At 49.7% G+C, this 17,944-nt stretch overlaps 1 protein-coding gene across 1 annotated transcript; it reads right to left on the bottom strand.

Moving 5' to 3' along the window:
- Positions 1 to 638: 638 nt before the first annotated feature.
- On the bottom strand, positions 639 to 16,873 carry SHBG (sex hormone binding globulin). The gene is made up of 8 exons (XM_082197775.1): positions 16,702 to 16,873; positions 13,759 to 13,874; positions 12,660 to 12,849; positions 10,740 to 10,901; positions 6,470 to 6,638; positions 5,201 to 5,334; positions 3,679 to 3,898; positions 639 to 2,577 (listed from the first exon to the last, which is right to left on the bottom strand). The coding sequence occupies exons 1-8, from the start codon at positions 16,801 to 16,803 to the stop codon at positions 2,399 to 2,401; spliced, it is 1,272 nt and encodes a 423-aa protein (XP_082053901.1). The 5' UTR covers positions 16,804 to 16,873; the 3' UTR covers positions 639 to 2,398.
- Between the last annotated feature and the right edge of the window lie 1,071 nt (positions 16,874 to 17,944).

The raw sequence follows: 17,944 nt of genomic DNA on the forward strand, positions 1-17,944 counted from the left end.
TTCAGGCATGCCACAAAAGTGAGCATCGCACGCCCTTTACATTTATGGCCTGCCTTCATTCTTAGAACTTATAACCGGCTCTCTCCTTTTGGGCCAAAGAGTGCTAAAGCACTGGCGGATGTGGTCCAAATTATTATTATTAATATTAGGTGAAAGCCCCACTCCAGGGTTTACTTCTGAGCAAACAGACAACCTGATTGCGCTGCCTACCTCAGGCACCCCCAGATTTGGCCCTCCAGCTTTTCTGGTACTACAATTCCCATCATCCCTGACCACTGGTCCTGTTAGCTAGGGATGATGGGAGTTGTAGTCCCAAAACAGATGGAGGGCCGAGTTTGGGGGTGCCTGGCCTAGCTGCAACCCTACACGTCCCATTGAGAACAGCGGGGCTTACTCCTGAGTAAATAGGGGGGAGATGATCTCCGGCGGCCCTTTACTTCCTTTTTTATAAAGCCACTTACCACAAGGTGTCTGGCTCTCTTGGGTAAGCTAAGTTCAGTCAAAACCAGGAGAATTTTTGACTTGCCAGGGGCAAGTTCCCACACCCAGAAGGGACTGGGGGGAGATTCAGTTCAGTTTGTATTTAAAGCAGAACCTAGCTACTCCAAAAACACTATGCAAACAGAAACACATCCATTCTTTGAAATTTGTATTTCTCTTTTTGAGTTTCCAATGCAGCTGTCTCCGGCCAAGAAATGTGTACAGGAGAAATAATGCATGCGTACTGTACTAAGCTAAAGTGTGCATATAAATGCATATACATAAATGTGTGTGTGTATATATATGTGTGTGTGTATATATATATATATATCTATATATATAAAACATACCCCCCAAAATTGCACTAAATTAGGGGAAATCGCTTTGCAAAAATGTCTATATCAAGCAAAACAGCATTAAAAAAAATGCATACATGGAAATAAATTTGCGCCAAGATGCTGATGAACTTTTACAAGGATTTCTTTTCTGTTTAAAAATGGCAGACTGCCGTAAAAATGGGAAGCACCACGCTTAGGACTGGAAAAACAGCAACATGAAAGTAAAGGAAGCTGAGACTGCCAGATTCAATCGCCGCCCTGTCCCTACACACAACACACACGCAAAACCTCGCACAACCGCCCACAATCACAACCGAAATCTGGTCAGGCCGTTCCCAGGCACTCAGCAATCGCACAACTGCGCCTCGGACTGATGCCTCGTCTGCACTGCGCATTTAAAGCATAATCACACCGTTTTAAACAGTGTGCCGTCGTCCCCCAAAGGATCCTGGGAGATGTAGTTTGTTAAGGGTGCTGAGAGGAGACTCCCCTGGGCTGCCAGGAAACAGGGAATTATGTTCACATGTGTAAATATGTACCATTTTTTGGCAATGGGTGTTTAAGGAGATAACAGAAATCACTGGGTTAAAAGTGACAGAAAGTCCAGAGGTAGCCTTATTATCAATTTACGATGGGGCGGACAGTTCGCAGGCTACGAAGGACTTGCTCACAAATTTATTGACAGCTGCACGAATTATGATAGCTGGGAAGCGGAAGGGCCAAGGGGAAAATAAAATGGAAGAATGCTATAAAGAGGTGTGGGGTATAGCTATTTATGATAAATTAACATCTGCCCTCAAGGTGAGACAGGGAATACGCAGGAGAAATGATTTTGAGGCGATAGGGAAGCTGTTAATAGAATTTGTCAAAACATAAAGGGGTCAAACCATCGCTAGAGGTGTCGAAATTTTGGGAGGTTGGATGGTTACAACGGAATGGCCTCGGCGGCCTGGGGTGCACATTTTTATCCTTATTTATTTGTGATGATTACTTCGTCAAAATAAAATTTTAAAAGGGGGGGGGAGAGGAGAGTCTTCTGTTTATGGAGGAACCATTTGCAGAGTAGTTTAACCACCGGCTATGGGAATTGTAAGTCGCTGAAGGGTACAGGGTCTCCTTGGAATCACAGAGCCGTAGAGTCGGAAGGGACCCCCGGAGGTCATCCAAACCAACCCCCTGCAATGCGGGATTCCCAGTTAAAGCGCCCATGATAGACGGCCTCACAACCCTCCTGGAGGAGAGAGCTGTCAAAGGCTCAATGCCGCAATGGCTATGCATTGCCCCCACAGCTGGGATAGCGACTCTCGCACTCGGATCCCGCTCACCATGAAAACAGGAAGCTGGGCTGGACAGGTCGCACCAGCATCCTGTCTCTCCTGTTTTCGGCGCCCGTGGCGAACTACATTTCCCAGGATCCCTTGGGGGAGAAGCTGTGAATGTTGAGAGCAGCCTGGTTGTGTGTTAAATGTGCAAAGGGGGGGATTAGTGAGCTGGGGGGGGGCAGGAGATGGGTGTGTGTGTGTGCTTTTGCTTGGGAGAAGGATGGCGGCTTCTCAGGAAAAGATGCGCCGCTGTACTCCCTAATCCTCTTGGTCCGCCTTGGCCTGCCCTACGTCGGCTCCGGGGCAGCTGTGGGGCCAGATAGTGTTGCTCCTAGATTGCACTTCGTCAAAGTCCAGCTCGTGGCCTTGAACCCGGATCCCACGCAGGCAGCCCCGGAAGAAACTCCTCTCCTGGGCCGCCGGGAATTTTTCCTGTCCTGCAACGGAATAGAAATGGAAAGGGTGGGTGGGTATCACAATGGAGGAAAGATGACTTATATGCACTTATAGGCAATGGCCTAAAAAGGCAAAGGGTAAAGGGACCCCTGACCATCAGGTCCAGTCGTGACTGACTCTGGGGTTGTGGCGCTCATCTCACTTTATTGGCCGAGGGAGCCGACGTTTGTCCGCAGACAGTTTATCCGGGTCACGTGGCCAGCATGAATAAGCCGCTTCTGGCGAACCAGAGCAGCACACAGAAACACTGTTTACCTTCCCGCCGGAGCGGTACCTATTTATCTACTTGCACTGGTGTGCTTTCGAACTGCTAGGTGGGCAGGAGCTGGGACCGAGCAACGGGAGCTCAGCCCGTCATGGGGATTCGAACCGCCTACCTTCTGATTGGCACATCTTAGGCTCTGTGGTTTAACCCACAGTGCCACCCGCCTAGACAGCATCTTAAAAAGCAGAGACATCATCTTGCCAATAAAGGTCCATATAGTTAAAGCTGTGGTTTTCCTAGTAGTGATGTATGGAAGTGAGAGCTGGACCATCAAGAAGGCTGATCGCCAAAGAATGGATGCTTTTGAATTCTGGTGTTGGAGGAGACTCTTGAGAGTCCCATGGACTGCAAGAAGATCAAACCTCTCCATTCGGAAGGAAATCAGCCCTGAGTGCTCACTGGAAGGACAGATCCTGAAGCTGAGGCTCCAAGACTTTGGCCACCTCATGAGAAGAGAAGACTCCCTAGAAGAGACCCTGATGTTGGGAAAGATGGAGGGCACAAGGAGAAGGGGACGACGGAGGACGAGATGGTGGGACAGTGTTCTCGAAGCGACTAACATGAATTTGGCCAAACTGCGGGAGGCAGTGGAAGACAGGAGGGCCTGGCGTGCTCTGGTCCAGGGGGTCACGAAGAGGCGGACATGACTAAATGACTAAACAACAACAACAAAACCTCTCTAGGAGAATGGTAAGGGGTGCAGTCTGGGGGAAGGTTCAGAGGGCCAGGTGGAGAGGTCTGGGGGCCACACCCTGGAGCTGAGATTCCCCACCGTTTTGCAGGGGGGGGCACACACAATTCTTATGGGGACACGTACCAGGCAGCCCCCCGACGACGAAATCCCCCTTTTTCCCCAGCCAGATGTGCTTCAGGCTTTCGAAATCCAGTTTCAGGGTGGGCTTGGAGGTCTCCGCGTCGCCCAGGCGGAGCGTGGCGTGGGACGGGGTGATGCTCAGGAGTAGGGGGGCATCCAGGCAGCCCCCCAGGGGGAAGGGCACCTGAAGGACTGTCTTGTTCCCCAGGTGAGCCGTCAGATCCTGGAGCACGAAATGGGGGGAGAGAGAAGGGCAGGAGGTTAGGAACCTGGCCAGCCAAGAGAGATCTGTGGAACTCACAGACACATGACAGGCAGGAAAAAAGGAGGCTGGTGGCAAAATCTGATGTTTCCCCAAAGGTGGGTGTTGGCTGGTACCATGACCAGAGATGATGAAGATAACAATAATAATAATAATAATAATAATAATAATAATAATAATAATAATAATGTGGTACCTCGGGTTAAGTACTTAATTCGTTCCGGAGGTCCGTTCTTAACCTGAAACTGTTCTTAACCTGAAGCACCACTTTAGCTAATGGGGCCTCCTGCTGCTGCCGTGCCGCTGGAACACGATTTCTGTTCTCATCCTGAAGCAAAGTTCTTAACCTGAAGCACTATTTCTGGGTAAGCAGAGTCTGTAACCTGAAGCGTCTGTAACCTGAGGTACCACTGTAATAATAATTTATTATTTATACCCCACCCATCTGGCTGAGTTTTTCCAGCCACTCTGGGCAGCTTCCAACAAAATATTAAAATACAATAGTCCTTGAGATATTAAAAGCTTCCCTTAACAGGGCTGCCTTCAGATGTCTCCTAAAAGTCTGGTAGTTGTTTTTTCCTTTGACATCTGGTGGGAGGGCGTTCCACAGGGCGGGCGCCACCACCAAGAAGGCCCTCTGCCTGGTTCCCTGTAACTTGGCTTCTCGCAGGGAGGGAACTGCCAGAAGGCCCTCGGCGCCGGACCTCAGTGTCTGGCTGAGCGATGGGGGTGGAGACGCTCCTTCAGGTATACCAAATTCCCCTCCAACCCACGTTTGCAGGAGGGTAGGCTCTCCCGTCCATCTTTGGCGAGATGCTTGGTGGGGTCAGACCAGAGCAATTGGTCGACAGCTAACCTGGGGTCTCCCATCCATTTTGGACTACAACTCCCATCAGTCCGAGCCAGCACACCTGTGTTGCAAGGGCTGATGGGAGAATGGCCACGCTGGCCAGGGACCAGAGCGGTTTAATCACCCATCCCTCTTCCCAGGGAACTCTGGGAAATGTAGCTCTAACAACTCCCAGCACCCTCAAGAAACTACAACTCCCAGAATTCTTTGGGGGGGAGAAGGAAGCCATGACAGTTCACCCTGCGTCAAAACTCTTTGTTGAACAAGCGGTTCACATGCGCCCAATGTTTTTTGTATTTTGTACACCCCTGTTTCCATTATTTCAGGTTCTCTGGGGTCCTGTGGTGCTGTTTTGGGGGCCACGCCTCTTCTGTCCCCACCTTCCCCAGGGGTCTACGTGTTGCAGCCCTCACCGTGCGACGCAGGCTCAAGCGCAGGGGGAAAGCAGAGGTAGCCAGCAGGGGCGCTGACTGCGGGGCGGCCCCGATCCACATTTCCACAGTCAGGGACCAGCTCCGGTTGGCAGAGATGACTCCGGTAGGGAGGCCTGGAGGGTGAGGGTTGCGGGGGGAGAGAGAAAGGGGGGGTGTAAATAAGCTTATTGAGAGTTACACAGTCCTCATTGTATCATAATTGAGAGGAGAGAGAATGACTGGATCAACACAGAATTTTGGGGGAAGAAAAAAAGATGGACAAATAATTCTTGCATGCAGGACGAAGGGATGTAGATCTTCACTGCTGGATGAATAAATTACGGAATAGGTTAATACAAGTGGAAGTCACAAACATCGCAGCTGTTGAACAAGGGACTATGAGGAAGACTGGAATACAACTGGAATACGTAAGATTTTGGAAGCAGAAAAAGAGAGAAAAGAATTGCTGAACCTGTAATCCAGCAAGCGAGAGGTCATCCAAATTACATGATTGGATATTTGATTAATTGTTATTTAATTTGGCATTATATAATAATGTGTCCGACTCTTCGTGACCCCCTGGACCAGAGCACCCCCTGGACCACAAAGAAGGCTGATCGCCGAAGAATGGATGCTTTTGAATTCTGGTGCTGGAGGAGACTCTTGAGAGTCCCATGGACTGCAAGAAGATCAAACCTCTCCATTCTGAAGGAAATCAGCCCTGAGCGCTCACTGGAAGGACAGATCCTGAAGCTGAGGCTCCAAGACTTTGGCCTCCTCATGAGAAGACTCCCTGGAAAAGACCCTGATGTTGGGAAAGATGGAGGGTGCAAGGAGAAGGGGACGACAGAGGACAAGATGGTTGGACAGTGTTCTCGAAGTGACCAACATGAGTTTGACCAAACTGCGGGAGGCAGTGGAAGACAGGAGTGCCTGGCGTGCTCTGGTCCAGGGGGTCACGAAGAGGCAGACACGACTAAACAACTAAACAACAACAAAGTTGTGCTGGGTGTACCACTAAGGTTCATAAGTCTAATTGCCCATAATTCAGCCACCGAGCCGCAGCATCCCTCACTCACAGCAGCTTCCGCGAGGGATGCCCCACAGCGAGGGCACTGCGGCAGCCTGGCCTTAAGGCAACCGGTGTCAGGACTGCCTCGCAATGGAAGGTCTGTGGCTTTTGCTATTCAGCTCAAGGGAACAGAGATCTAGGCTTTGGTGGTGGAACTGGGGGAGCAAGACGTTTGCTGGGTCCTGCCCGGCTGGTACCTGAGAGAGCGAAGGTGGCCAGTCCGTTCCCCGGGAAGAAACTCCCCCTGCGGATGGTGGGGAAGCAGACCTTGGTGTCTTTGTCCTCCAGGGACGTCCCTTCCAGCCACTCGGTGCTCTTGTTCAGCCAATTCCATCGCCTCATGCAGCCGTCCATGGCCGGGTTGAGCTGGAAGGCAAAGGGAGCGATAAGCATTGGAAATGTAAAGAAACTGATGGAACATTCTTTCACCTTTGGTGGACGTGCCCAAGGGTTAAGGCTTTCTGGGAAATGATCTATAATGAGCTAAAAAAGGTATTTAAATATACCTTCCTTAAGAAACCAGAGGCCTTCCTTTTGGGCATTGTCGGCCAAATGGTGCCAAAGAAGGACCGAACTTTTTTTATGTATGTGACAACAGCAGCAAGAATACTCATCGCAAAGTACTGGAAGACTCAAGATCTACCCACTCTGGAAGAATGGCAGATGAAGGTGATGGACTACACGGGACTGGCTGAAATGACCGGCAGAATCCGTGACCAGGGGAAAGAGACGGCGGAAGAAGATTGGAAGAAATTCAAAGCTTATCTTAAGAAACATTGTAAAATTAATGAGTGCTAAAATGTCGAGATTTTAGGGAAAAAGGGGGTTTACAGCTGTAAAAGATTAAGTAAAAGAAAAGAATAAGGGGAAAATTTGATAAATTTGATAAAACCAAGTTTTAGGATTTGCTGAAATAATTTTGGAAACTGGGATGTAGAAAGGGGAGGTATGGGGAAGTCGGCAAAGTAAGGTTTAAGAAAAAGGGATATGAAATTATACATGTTCGTTTGTGTGTTTGTTTGTTTGCATTTTGTATTGTTTGTGTTTATAAAAACTGTGAAAAACCAATAATTTTTTTTTTTTTAAAGGAAGGCAAAGGGAGCGAAGAGGGTAAAGGGCAGGGAGAGGAAAACCAAAATTCGACAGGGACAAATGCAAGGTTCTGCACATAGGGGTGGAGATATAGGGTGTGGGCCCCCCAACTCGACCATAGCTGTCAACTTACAGATTTGAAAATAAGGGACCAGCAGCCTCGAAAATAAGGGAACCGCAGCTAAAATACGGGATCAACAATTACTTTGATAAAATACATATTTTGTTGCGTGCAAATGGCTTTAGGTACCTATTAGGTCCCTAAATTACCATATAGCATATATTCAACACCAAAAAACAGCAACAATTTGTTGTTGACAAAGGACAGCTGGACATAGAAAGGGCCCCATTACCTTCGGTAGCTTATTTAAGGGACATCAACAATAAGGGACAGCAGCGGGACATGGCGCTGGGATAAGGGACTGTCCCGCCAAATAAGGGACGCTTGACAGCTATGAACTCGACAGCAGTGTGTGTGGTGATCTAGGGGTCCGAGGGGAGCGTGAGACAGTGGTGTGGTGCCACGTGCAGCGGTTCTCAACCTGTGGTCCCCAGATGTTGTTGGACTACAACTCCCATCATCCCTAGCTAGCTCAGGGATGATGGGAGTTGTAGTCCAACAACATCTGGGGACCCACAGGTTGAGAACAGCTGTGCTACAGCGTAAAGAGCTATTCTAGGCTGCATCAACAGAAGCTTTGTGTCCAGGTTATGGCTAGGCAAACTAAGGCCCTGGGGACTACAATTCCCATCCTCCCTGTCCACTGGTCCTGCTAGCGAGGGATCGTGGGAGTTGTAGGCCAAAAACATCTGGAGGGCCGAGGTTGAGGAAGGCTGCTCTAACCCATGGGAAGGCAAACTAAGGCCCGGGGACTGGATCCGGCCCAATCGCCTTCCTAATCCGGCCCACGGACGGTCTGGGAATCAGTGTCCCTCAGACCTTGTGGGGGGCCGGACTATATTTTGAAAAAATAATAATGAACGAATTCCTATGCCCCACAAATAACCCAGAGATGCACTTTAAATAAAAGGACACATTCTACTCATGGAAAAACACGCTGATTCCCGGACCGTCCGCGGGTCGGATTGAGAAGGCGATTGGGCCGGATCCGGCCCCCGGGCCTTAGTTTGCCTACCCCTGTGATAGACAGCTGTCTCTCGCACCCAGCTAAATTGCCGGAGGAAATTGTGTTTTGGTTTGCACCGCAGAGATTAAGGGATGTTATTGCCGTTCAGATTTCTTCGCCTGAGGGTGCAGCTAATTCTGTTTCTCTGGAGGCAGCTGGGGCGACAGAAATTCAAACCTGACTTCTGCTGCTTCGATGGTACGTGAGAAGAATTGTTATGACGCTTTAGTACAATTATAATGCTTAACCTTACAACTGCTGCTACGATTGTGAAAGCTAAAATTTGGGGAGCAGTGGGGAGCGCGTATTTCCTGCTATATCTGAATGGATGGAGAAAATGTGGTCCATGGGAACTTTGATTAAGCTGACCTACTACAAAAGAATACATATAAACCAGTCTCGCAGGATTATGAATCATCTAGGCCAGGGGTCAGCAACCTTTTTCAGGAGGGGGCCGTCCCTCAGACCTTGTGGGGGCCGGACCATATTTTGAAAAAAAGTATGAATGAATTCCTATGCCCCACAAATAACCCAGAGATGCATTTTAACTAAAAGCACTCATTCTACTCATGTAAAAACATGCTGATTCCCGGACCGTCCACAGGCTGAATTGAGAAGGTGATTGGGCTGGATCCGGCCCCCGGGCCTTAGTTTGCCTACCCCTGATCTAGCCCAACTCCAAGAATCTTTTGCCCGACGTGGACCTCGAACCCACAACTCCAAAATGTTCCACTGGCTGAGCTATGGAAAAAGGGGTATTTTTTGTACTGTTTTGGAAGAGCAAGTTCAACGATAACGTCCAACCTTGCGCTGAAACCGTATTTCTCCATGCGATTTGTCTTGGGTTTATTTTGTTTAATAAAATAAATAAATATTAAACTGACAGGAATGGTGGGTTCTTGCACGCTGCCCTGGGATCTGTTTGGACGAAGAACGGTATAGGATTCTTAGAAACCCTCCAGCCATCCATTGAACAGGGGCTCTATCCATGTGAAGGACCAGGTACGCAGTCTGGGAGTCATTCTGGACTCACCGCTGTCCATGGAGGCGCAGGTCAGTTCTGTGTCCAGGGCAGCTGTCTACCAGCTCCATCTGGTGCACAGGATGAGACCCTCCCTGCCCGCAAGCTGTCTCGCCAGAGTGGTGCATGCTCTGGTTATCTCCCGCTTGGACTACTGCAATGCGCTCTGCATGGGGCTACCTTTGAAGGTGACGCAGAAACTACAACTAATCCAGAATGCGGCAGCTAGACTGGGGACTGGGAGCGGCCGCCAAGACCACATAGCACCGGTCCAGAAAGACCTACACTGGCTCCCAGTACGTTTCCGCAGTGGCGTAGCGTGGGGGGTGCAGGGGGGGCCGTCCGCACCGGGCGCAACATCTGGGGGGGCGCTCGCACTCGCACCTCTAGTGGAAGAGACTCGAGTGCTAAAATCCACGGGTTAGGGGGCGCAAATTACTTGCCTTGCCTCGGGTGCTGACAACCCATGCTACGCCACTGCGTTTCTGAGCCCAATTCAAAGTGTTGGTGCTGACCTTGAAAGCCCTAAATGGCCTCAAAGGCCCAGTAGACCTGAAGGAGCGTCTCCACCCCCATCGTTTTACCCGGACACTGAGGTCCAGCTCCGAGGGCCTTCTGGCGGTTTCCTCACTGCGAGAGGCCAAGTTACAGGGAACCAGGCAAAGGGCCTTCTTGGTGGTGGCGCCCTCCCTGTGGAACGCCCTCCCACTGGATGTCAAAGAGAACAACTACCTGACATTCAGAAGACATCTTAAGGCAGCCCCGTTTAGGGAAGCTTTTAATGTTTGAAATATTACTGTATTTTAATATTTTGTTGGAAGCCGCCCAGAGTGGTTGGGGAAGCCCAGCCAGATGGGCGGGGTATAAATAATAATAAATTATTACTATTATTACTATTATTATTATTATTATTATTATTATTATTATTATTAGTGACCTGGTGTTCTTTCTAACCTCCACCACCAGAGGGAGCCAAGCTCACCAGCAGCCCCCCAATATTTTCAAGAGCAATTCCAGAGCGATGCTTGGCACTGCGAGAGGACCAGTCTCCAGATATTGCAGCCCCAACAAACCGCTCTATGCTGCCGGAGACGGGGGTCCTGATGCAGAAACAGTGCCCTCTAGCGCCACCTACTGTTGGCTCCTCCTGCCATACCTGTGCCAAGGAGCTCCAGCCCCCACCTGCAGCCCCTTCTAGCGTACAAGGAGGGGGACAGGCTCTCTTACTGGGAGAAGGAGCTCTTCCGTGGGGATCAGCAATCCCCCGACGCCAATGCGCAGGGCGAAGACAGGGGCCTCCACGATGGCTTCGGAGACGTGGTTGAGGGTCAGCTGGTCAACGCCGTCCACTGCCAGCAGGACGGTGTGCCCCTCGTTCTTCGCCATGATCTGTTGGGCAGAGCAGAGAGGCGTTAGGAACAGGAAAGGCTCAAAATGTCCCCTTCCTTGTCTCTCTACTCTGGCAGGAACAAGGGCGACCATTCAGCGGTTGATATCGTATAGGCGCGTCGCTCTGCAAGCTCAGGAAGAGTGCTGGGGTTTTCTGTTTTCCTCCTCCCTCCACACTCCTTTCCCTCTCGTGTCGTGTCTTCCACACGGGAGGCTTAATACGACAAACAGGTTGCTGAGCTACAGCAAACGGGTTGTTGTTTTTTTAACGTAGCAGGTTTCCCCCAGAAAAAGGGAGGTCTGAATTAAAGCACGGATGTACTGGAATGTCAGTTGTGACATGCAGACATTACGCAAAATTCACACATGGGCGTGAAAGGCAAAGATCCCACCTCTAAAACAGACAAAAAAAGTGAAATCAGCTTGAGATTGTAAGGTTGAGAGCAGGAAGTGCTTTGCCACTGACATTTGTAGACATCCCTTTCCCCCTGAAGAGCGGAACAAAAGCGCTCTGATTTTAATGTGAACAATGCCCTTCAATGCGCTTTAGTGTTGCTCAATTAACACAGGGGCTTTTTGAGCAGAAGCAAATAGCCAAGGGGCTGTTTATTGGGGTGTTTGCAAAGGGCCAGGCTACCTTATTCAGAGCCGGATCATTGTCTACACACTGACTGCAGATTTCTGGGGTTTCAGCCAAGACCTCTCCCAAACCCTACTTGTAGTTGTCAGGAACTGAACTTGGGACCCAGATGCTCTCGCATGAAACTCCAGCCCTCACCCTTCCTTTAGATCAGAGATTCCCCAAATGGGTGGCACCTAAACCACCGAGCCTCTTGGGCTTGCTGATCAGAAGGTCACAGTTCGAATCCCCGCGACGGGGTGAGCTCCTGTTGCTCGGTCCCTGCTCCTGCCAACCTAGCAGTTCAAAAGCACGCCAAAAAAGTACAGTGGCACCTCTGGTTGGAACAGGATCCGTTCCAGAGCCCCGTTCGCAACACGAGCAGAACGCAACCTGCATTTGCAGGTGCGCGGGTTGTGATTCGCCGCTGCTGCACATGCGCGAGATGAGCACCGCAACCCCAGAGTCTGCCACGACTGGACCTAACGGTCAGGGGTCCCTTTACCTTTACTAACCACTACACCTTAGATATTGACACACAAAGGCTCTCATATTCCTCCTGTTTAACAGCGCTCAATCAATCAATCATTTTATATGCATGCCGCATTTCCAGAGTTAAAGGTAAAGGGACCCCTGACCGTTAGGTCCAGTCACAGACGACTTTGGGGATGCAGCGCTCATCTCGCTCTACAGGCCGAGGGAGCCGGCGTTTGTCCACAGACAGCTTTTTCAGGTCATGTGGCCAGCATGACTAAGCCGCTTCTGGCGAACCAGAGCAGCGCACGGAAACGCCGTTTACCTTCCCGCCAGAGCGGTACCTGTTTATCTACTTGCACTTTGACGTGCTTTCGAACTGCTAGGTTGGCAGGAGCAGGGACTGAGCAACGGGAGCTCAGTCCTTTACCATCAGGGGTCCTTTACCTTCACCTGAACAAATGTGGGGTTGGTTTATGAAGCCAAGGGGTCAGGAGCGTCTAATAGTTTGGGGAGTGGCGGTTTAGGTCCTCCCTGGCACCTCCCAGTCCGAGACCATTTATGGGTCCTGCCCCAATATTTTGGGGCATTTGTGTAGAGTGAGTTGCGTCTTCATCTACCTAAACTTTGCATCTGTCACAGGAACACACACCCACACCCCGTACCCGGTGCCACTGGCCGTCATCGAGGCGCCGCCCCCCGGAAACGGTGACGTTCGTCAAGGTGTTGTGGATCTGGATTTCGGGTTTGCCGTTGCGCAGTGCCAGGAGGAACCAGTTGACTCCGGGGCTCATGTCCCCGTAGAAGATCACGCCTTCCGGGTCAAAGGTGCGGAAGTCGAAATAGGAGGTGGCACTGGGGAGACGGAATCAGAAGCTGCTGAGATCAGCCGGGCCCCACTTCATCCCAGAATGGTAAAGTTGGACGGGACCTCTGAGGGTCATCTAGTCCAACCCCCGCAATGAAGGTAGCTTTTCAAGGTTTAATGATTTATTGTGTTTTTATATGTGTTGGAAGCTGCCCAGAGTGGCTGCGGCAACCCAGTCAGATGGGTGAGGCACAAATATTATTATTATTATTACAGATAGGTAGCAGTGTTGGTCTGCCATAGTCAAAATAAAAAAATTCCTTCCAGTAGCACCTTAAAGACCAACTAAGTTAGTTCTTGGTATGAGCTTTCGTGTGCATGCACACTTCTTCAGATACACTGAAACAGAAGTTGCCAGATCCTTCTATATAGTGAGAAGGTGGGGAGGGGTATTACTCAGAAGGGTGGTGGGAATGGGAGATTGGCAGATAGCTGAGATGAGCCTGTTGACGACTCTTAACGACTGTAATAGGTCTTACAGGAAAAGGCAAGGGGTGAGAGGGTGAGAAATGGCTTAGTCATGTATAATGGGATAAGAATCCAATGTCTTTGTTCAAACCAGGTCTCTCCATGGTTTTAAGTTTGGTAATGAGTTGCAATTCTTTGTAGTAAAACAGCTACTTTGAGATCTTGTATAGAATGTCCTGGGAGATTGAAGTGTTCTCCTACTGGTTTCTCTGTTTTTCACAAAAACAGTTGTTGCTGGTTGTTGTTTTATTTTTTAAGAAGGGTTGTTCCCAGGCAGGCAGAAATCCAACAGGTTTTTTCCTTATTTTAATAATTTCAGTGGGCAGTGGGGTTTTGACAAGAAATTTTCCACCCCGGGTACCCCCTGACCTTGCTACGCCATTGCCCCAATGACTCTCAGGACCTCGCGGCATGACTCAGGCGCTTACCTTGTCACCGTGCGCGGATCGATGACCAATGTGGCTGTCGGGGAGGGGTCTCCCCATCTCTGCCCAACGTTCAAAGCACCTGCCTCTCCAGAGACAGACTGGAAGCACTGGCCGTACTGGGGGAGAAAAGATATAATGGCCATTTACCATCATTGACCACTAGGTGGCAGCACCGACCCGGAAAAGAAATAGGGAACGGGTGAATTACCAGAACTGACCGGTAGGTGGTGATGCTGCTGCTGCAAATAAAGAATATTTCACAGTTCATTACACCTAAACGCCACAAGGTGGCGCTGTTGCCCCGTTAAAATTCAATACATATTTTTCCCCCTGCGTAAACTGCTTTAGAAAGCCAATTGTAATTAATTAATAGCAGGGCTCGTTTTCGGTGCAGATCCGAGCGACTGTCAATTCGGCGTTTCTTTCTTGCGCTGGCGTCTCGTGGGAATGAAACCTGGATTAATTCCGCTGGGGAAGAAAAATAACTCTTGGAAGCAGAATCACGTCCTATTTGCCTTAAATAAATAAATAAGGACCTGCAATAGACGCCTTATTTACCCACCCACCCGGAAGGGGGAATCTACGCTTTTAAATTGTGCAGTAGGCACAATTTCAACCTATAAAGCCTTGGTCAGTAGGAAGTGGAGATGGCGGGTTTCACCTGTTGAATTTCTGCCTGTAGCCCAGATGTGAAAGGCCCTGGGACCCTATAAACAGAGGCAAGTAGATGTAAGTCAATCAAAGCCCCTTCCTGCTGTGCGGATGAGCAGGTATACTGTATTAGCTGTAAGGCTATTATTATTATTATTAAAGATTTAAAGGTAAAGGTAAAGGGACCCCTGACCATTAGGTCCAGCTGTGACCGACTCTGGGGTTGTGGCGCTCATCTCACTTTATTGGCCGAGGGAGCCGGCGTACAGCTTCCGGGTCATGTGGCGAGCATGACTAAGCCGCTTCTGGCGAACCAGAGCAGCGCACGGAAACGCCGTTTACCTTCCCGCCTGAGCGGTACCTATTTATCTACTTGCACTGGTGTGCTTTCGAACTGCTAGGTGGGCAGGAGCAGGGAACGTACAACGGGAGCTCACCCCGTCACAGGGATTCAAACCGCCAACCTTCTGATCGGCAAGTCCTAGGCTCTGTGGTTTAACCCACAGCGCCACCCGCAATTTATTACTTTACAAAAATACATGCATTGCATTTTCTACAGATCAGTTTCACTTGTTGCGAGACATTAGTGTTGCAAGCAGTATTGGGTTGGGAAGAGAAGAGAGGGAAATAGGGGGAGGGACACAAGACCCAAACTTTTCTTCTTCTTCTTCTTCTTCTTCTTCTTCTTCTTCTTCTTCTTCAAAATTTCTCAGGAATTAGGAATTAAAATGTCGGCACCCACCAAGGAGGCCTGAACCAACACAGGCCACTTCCTGGGACCTCTGCTTCAGCCCTGATTTCCTCTTCTTTTTATTATTGATTATTATTATCATTATCTTTAAAATTAAATTGGGGGGGGGGTCCGTCCCTTCTGCCCTTTCACCATTACCATCACTGTTTTTTAGTATTTCACCTTATTGCCTTTGCTACTGCTGTTTTTCTTTTCTTTTCCCCTTTTTTGTTGTTTGTAAAGACACACACACACACACACAATGAAACAGATTATTAACAATATATTTTTCCTTCCCCTCATTCTCCCAAAGGTTTTTTTATATATACCCTTTTATTTTTATTATTATATGTAGGTAAGTGGGTAAGGTACTACTTCAACATTTTTAGTTCTTTCTTTTCTTTCTTTCTTTTTCTTTCTTTTTCTTTCCCACCCCCTTTCTTTCTTTCCTTCCTTCTTTCCTTCCTTCCTCTCTTTTTCCTTCTCTCCCCCGCACAAAGCTGTAAGGCAATTATTATTTCAAAAAATAAACACAGTGTGTTTGGGGGCGGGTATTGTTTTTGTTCGTTACGACGGCATGTATTTTTGTCTTTTTATATTGTAAACTGCCCAGTGATCTTCAGATACAGCAGTGTAGGAGCTAGGAGCTAGGAGCCCCTGTCAGGAAAAAAAATATGGCAGGGACCAAGTAATTCAGTTCTTTACTTTCAAAATATTAGGTAACCTGTGGGAAAAAACCCTTCCCAAACTCTAAAAACTCATCCTGCAGCAGTAAAAAGTGGAAGGAAGTAATTTCCCATCACCCACTGCTTCTCCATTTCAGGGAGGAAACTACAAAGCCCATGATGCTTTGCGAAGACAGCCTACAGGGAAAACTTCACCTGTTGAGCTCGTGCCTGCGGCGCAGTTGCAAAAAGGCCCCAGGGATTTTATGAGGGCAAAGCCATCATTTCACGAAGGATATTTATTTCCCATGCCTCTCTTCTTTAAAGAGAACTTAATCCCCCCCCCATCCTACGAGCCGGACATTGTTTTCCCTGGCGCTGCTGTAGACACTCTGGACATGCTCAGAGGGATCTCCAGCACAAAATGCCCCCGAGGCTGAACCCAAAGCATCAGCGGGAGATGTGGGGCTGAACGCAGCTCACCCGGAGCCCAGTCTCCTGTCTGGGAAGGAGGAGGAGTCCTCCACTCCCATCAGAAGAATCCTGTGGCAGGGAGTTCCACAGTTTAACTGGGCAAAAGAGGACTTCCTTTGGCCTGGCCTGACTCTTCCAACACTCACCTTCATCGTACATCCACAAGTTCTAGTGGGAGGGAGGAAATTCTCCAGGCCGGGCTTACTTTTATAAACGTTGCGGCATCCTATGACGTAGGTGGATTTTTCCCTGGTTCCGGCATTGCTGCAAGCCCTCTGGACGTGCTCAGAGGGCTCTCCTGTGTGAAACGCCCTGAGGCCGAATCCAGGCACGGCTGGGACCCAGGCGTGCCCCCCGAAATCTTCCCATCACCCCTCTCCCAGACGCTTGCTCCCTGCAACCCGGCAAATCTCCCAAACTCACCTTGGGAACGTGGACACCCAATATGTCCTGCAGCCCCTCCCCGGCCGCCCGAGGGGGTCCTGAGACCACCAAGAGGACCAGCCAAGGCCAGATGGGGTTCATTTCTCCGGAGGGCGTCAAGATTCAAAAGAGTCTGGCAGAGACTGCAGCTGCGAGTCAGGATATGCGGTGGGCAAACAGCGATAATTCTGCACTGTCAGGAAAGGTTGTTGACATAAACTCGTCGGGTCAAGGCTTGCATGGACGCAGCAGAAATCCATGGGGGCAGGGAGACGGGATTTGGGGGCCCGGATCCTGAGCCTGGCTCTCTGGAGTTCCACAGCATATCCAGGTGTTGACCTGCATCTTCCATCCTGGTTCCCAAAAATTGCCACCTGGACCCATCTTCTCCGTTCGCCAGCCTCTCCAGACCACGGCGTTTCTTTCCCTTTGTTCTAAATTGTTTTATCTGAACAGACGATAGGAGAGTAAGCCTTGTACAAGCGAAGCGAAGAGGGAAGGGAGCTTTGGCCAAACCAGAAACAAGGCCTCTCTCTCTCTCTCTCCTCTTGCAAGCCAAAGAGCTCCTTTGCAAAGATGCGCTTTGCAAGAAGCTCGTTTGGAGAGACGTCGGTGGCGCGATAAAACGCCGCAAGGCCCACAACTGCAGCCTTATAATGGCAAGCGGTTGCATCGCAACAAAAGCAAAAGATGCTCCATTTAAGGCAAACCTCACCCCATGCCCCATATGGGACGCGGGTGGCGCTGTGGGTCAAACCACAGAGCCTAGGACTTGCTGATCAGAAGGTCGGCGGTTCGAATCCCCGCGACGGGGTGAGCTCCCATTGCTCGGTCCCTGCTCCTGCCAACTTAGCAGTTCGAAAGCACGTCAAAGTGCAAGTAGATAAATAGGTACCACTCCAGCGGGAAGGTAAACAGCGTTTCCGTGCGCTGCTCTGGTTCGCCAGAAGCGGCTTAGTCATTCTGGCCACACGACCCAGAAGCTGTACTCCGGCTCCCTCGGTCAGTAAAGCGAGATGAGTGCCGCAACCCCAGAGTCGGCCACAACTGGACCTAATGGTCAGGGGTCCCTTTACCCTTTACCTTTTACACGCCGTGCATCTAGCCCAACCCCTTAAACGCAGGAATCTTTTGCGTGTGTAAAACTTGAACCCAAGACCTTGAGACTAAGATTCTCACGCTCTACTGAGTTATCATCCTCTTGCATATTGCGAGGGCAGGAGTCACAGATCCCTCTTGTCTC

The sequence above is a fragment of the Podarcis vaucheri genome (genome assembly GCF_965113315.1).
Source record: "Podarcis vaucheri genome assembly, chromosome: 13".
Classification (NCBI taxonomy): Eukaryota; Metazoa; Chordata; class Lepidosauria; order Squamata; family Lacertidae; genus Podarcis; species Podarcis vaucheri.

Bases quoted from the DNA above. Each gene is read 5' to 3' on its own strand.
- SHBG (XM_082197775.1), bottom strand. From the start codon at position 16,803: ATGAACCCCATCTGGCCTTGGCTGGTCCTCTTGGTGGTCTCAGGACCC. The intron at 13,875-16,701 runs GTGAGTTTGGGA...TTTCTCCCCCAG, and splicing joins TGGGTGTCCACGTTCCCAAG to TACGGCCAGTGCTTCCAGTC. The intron at 5,335-6,469 runs GTACCAGCCGGG...CTCACCCTCCAG, and splicing joins GGCCACCTTCGCTCTCTCAG to GCCTCCCTACCGGAGTCATC.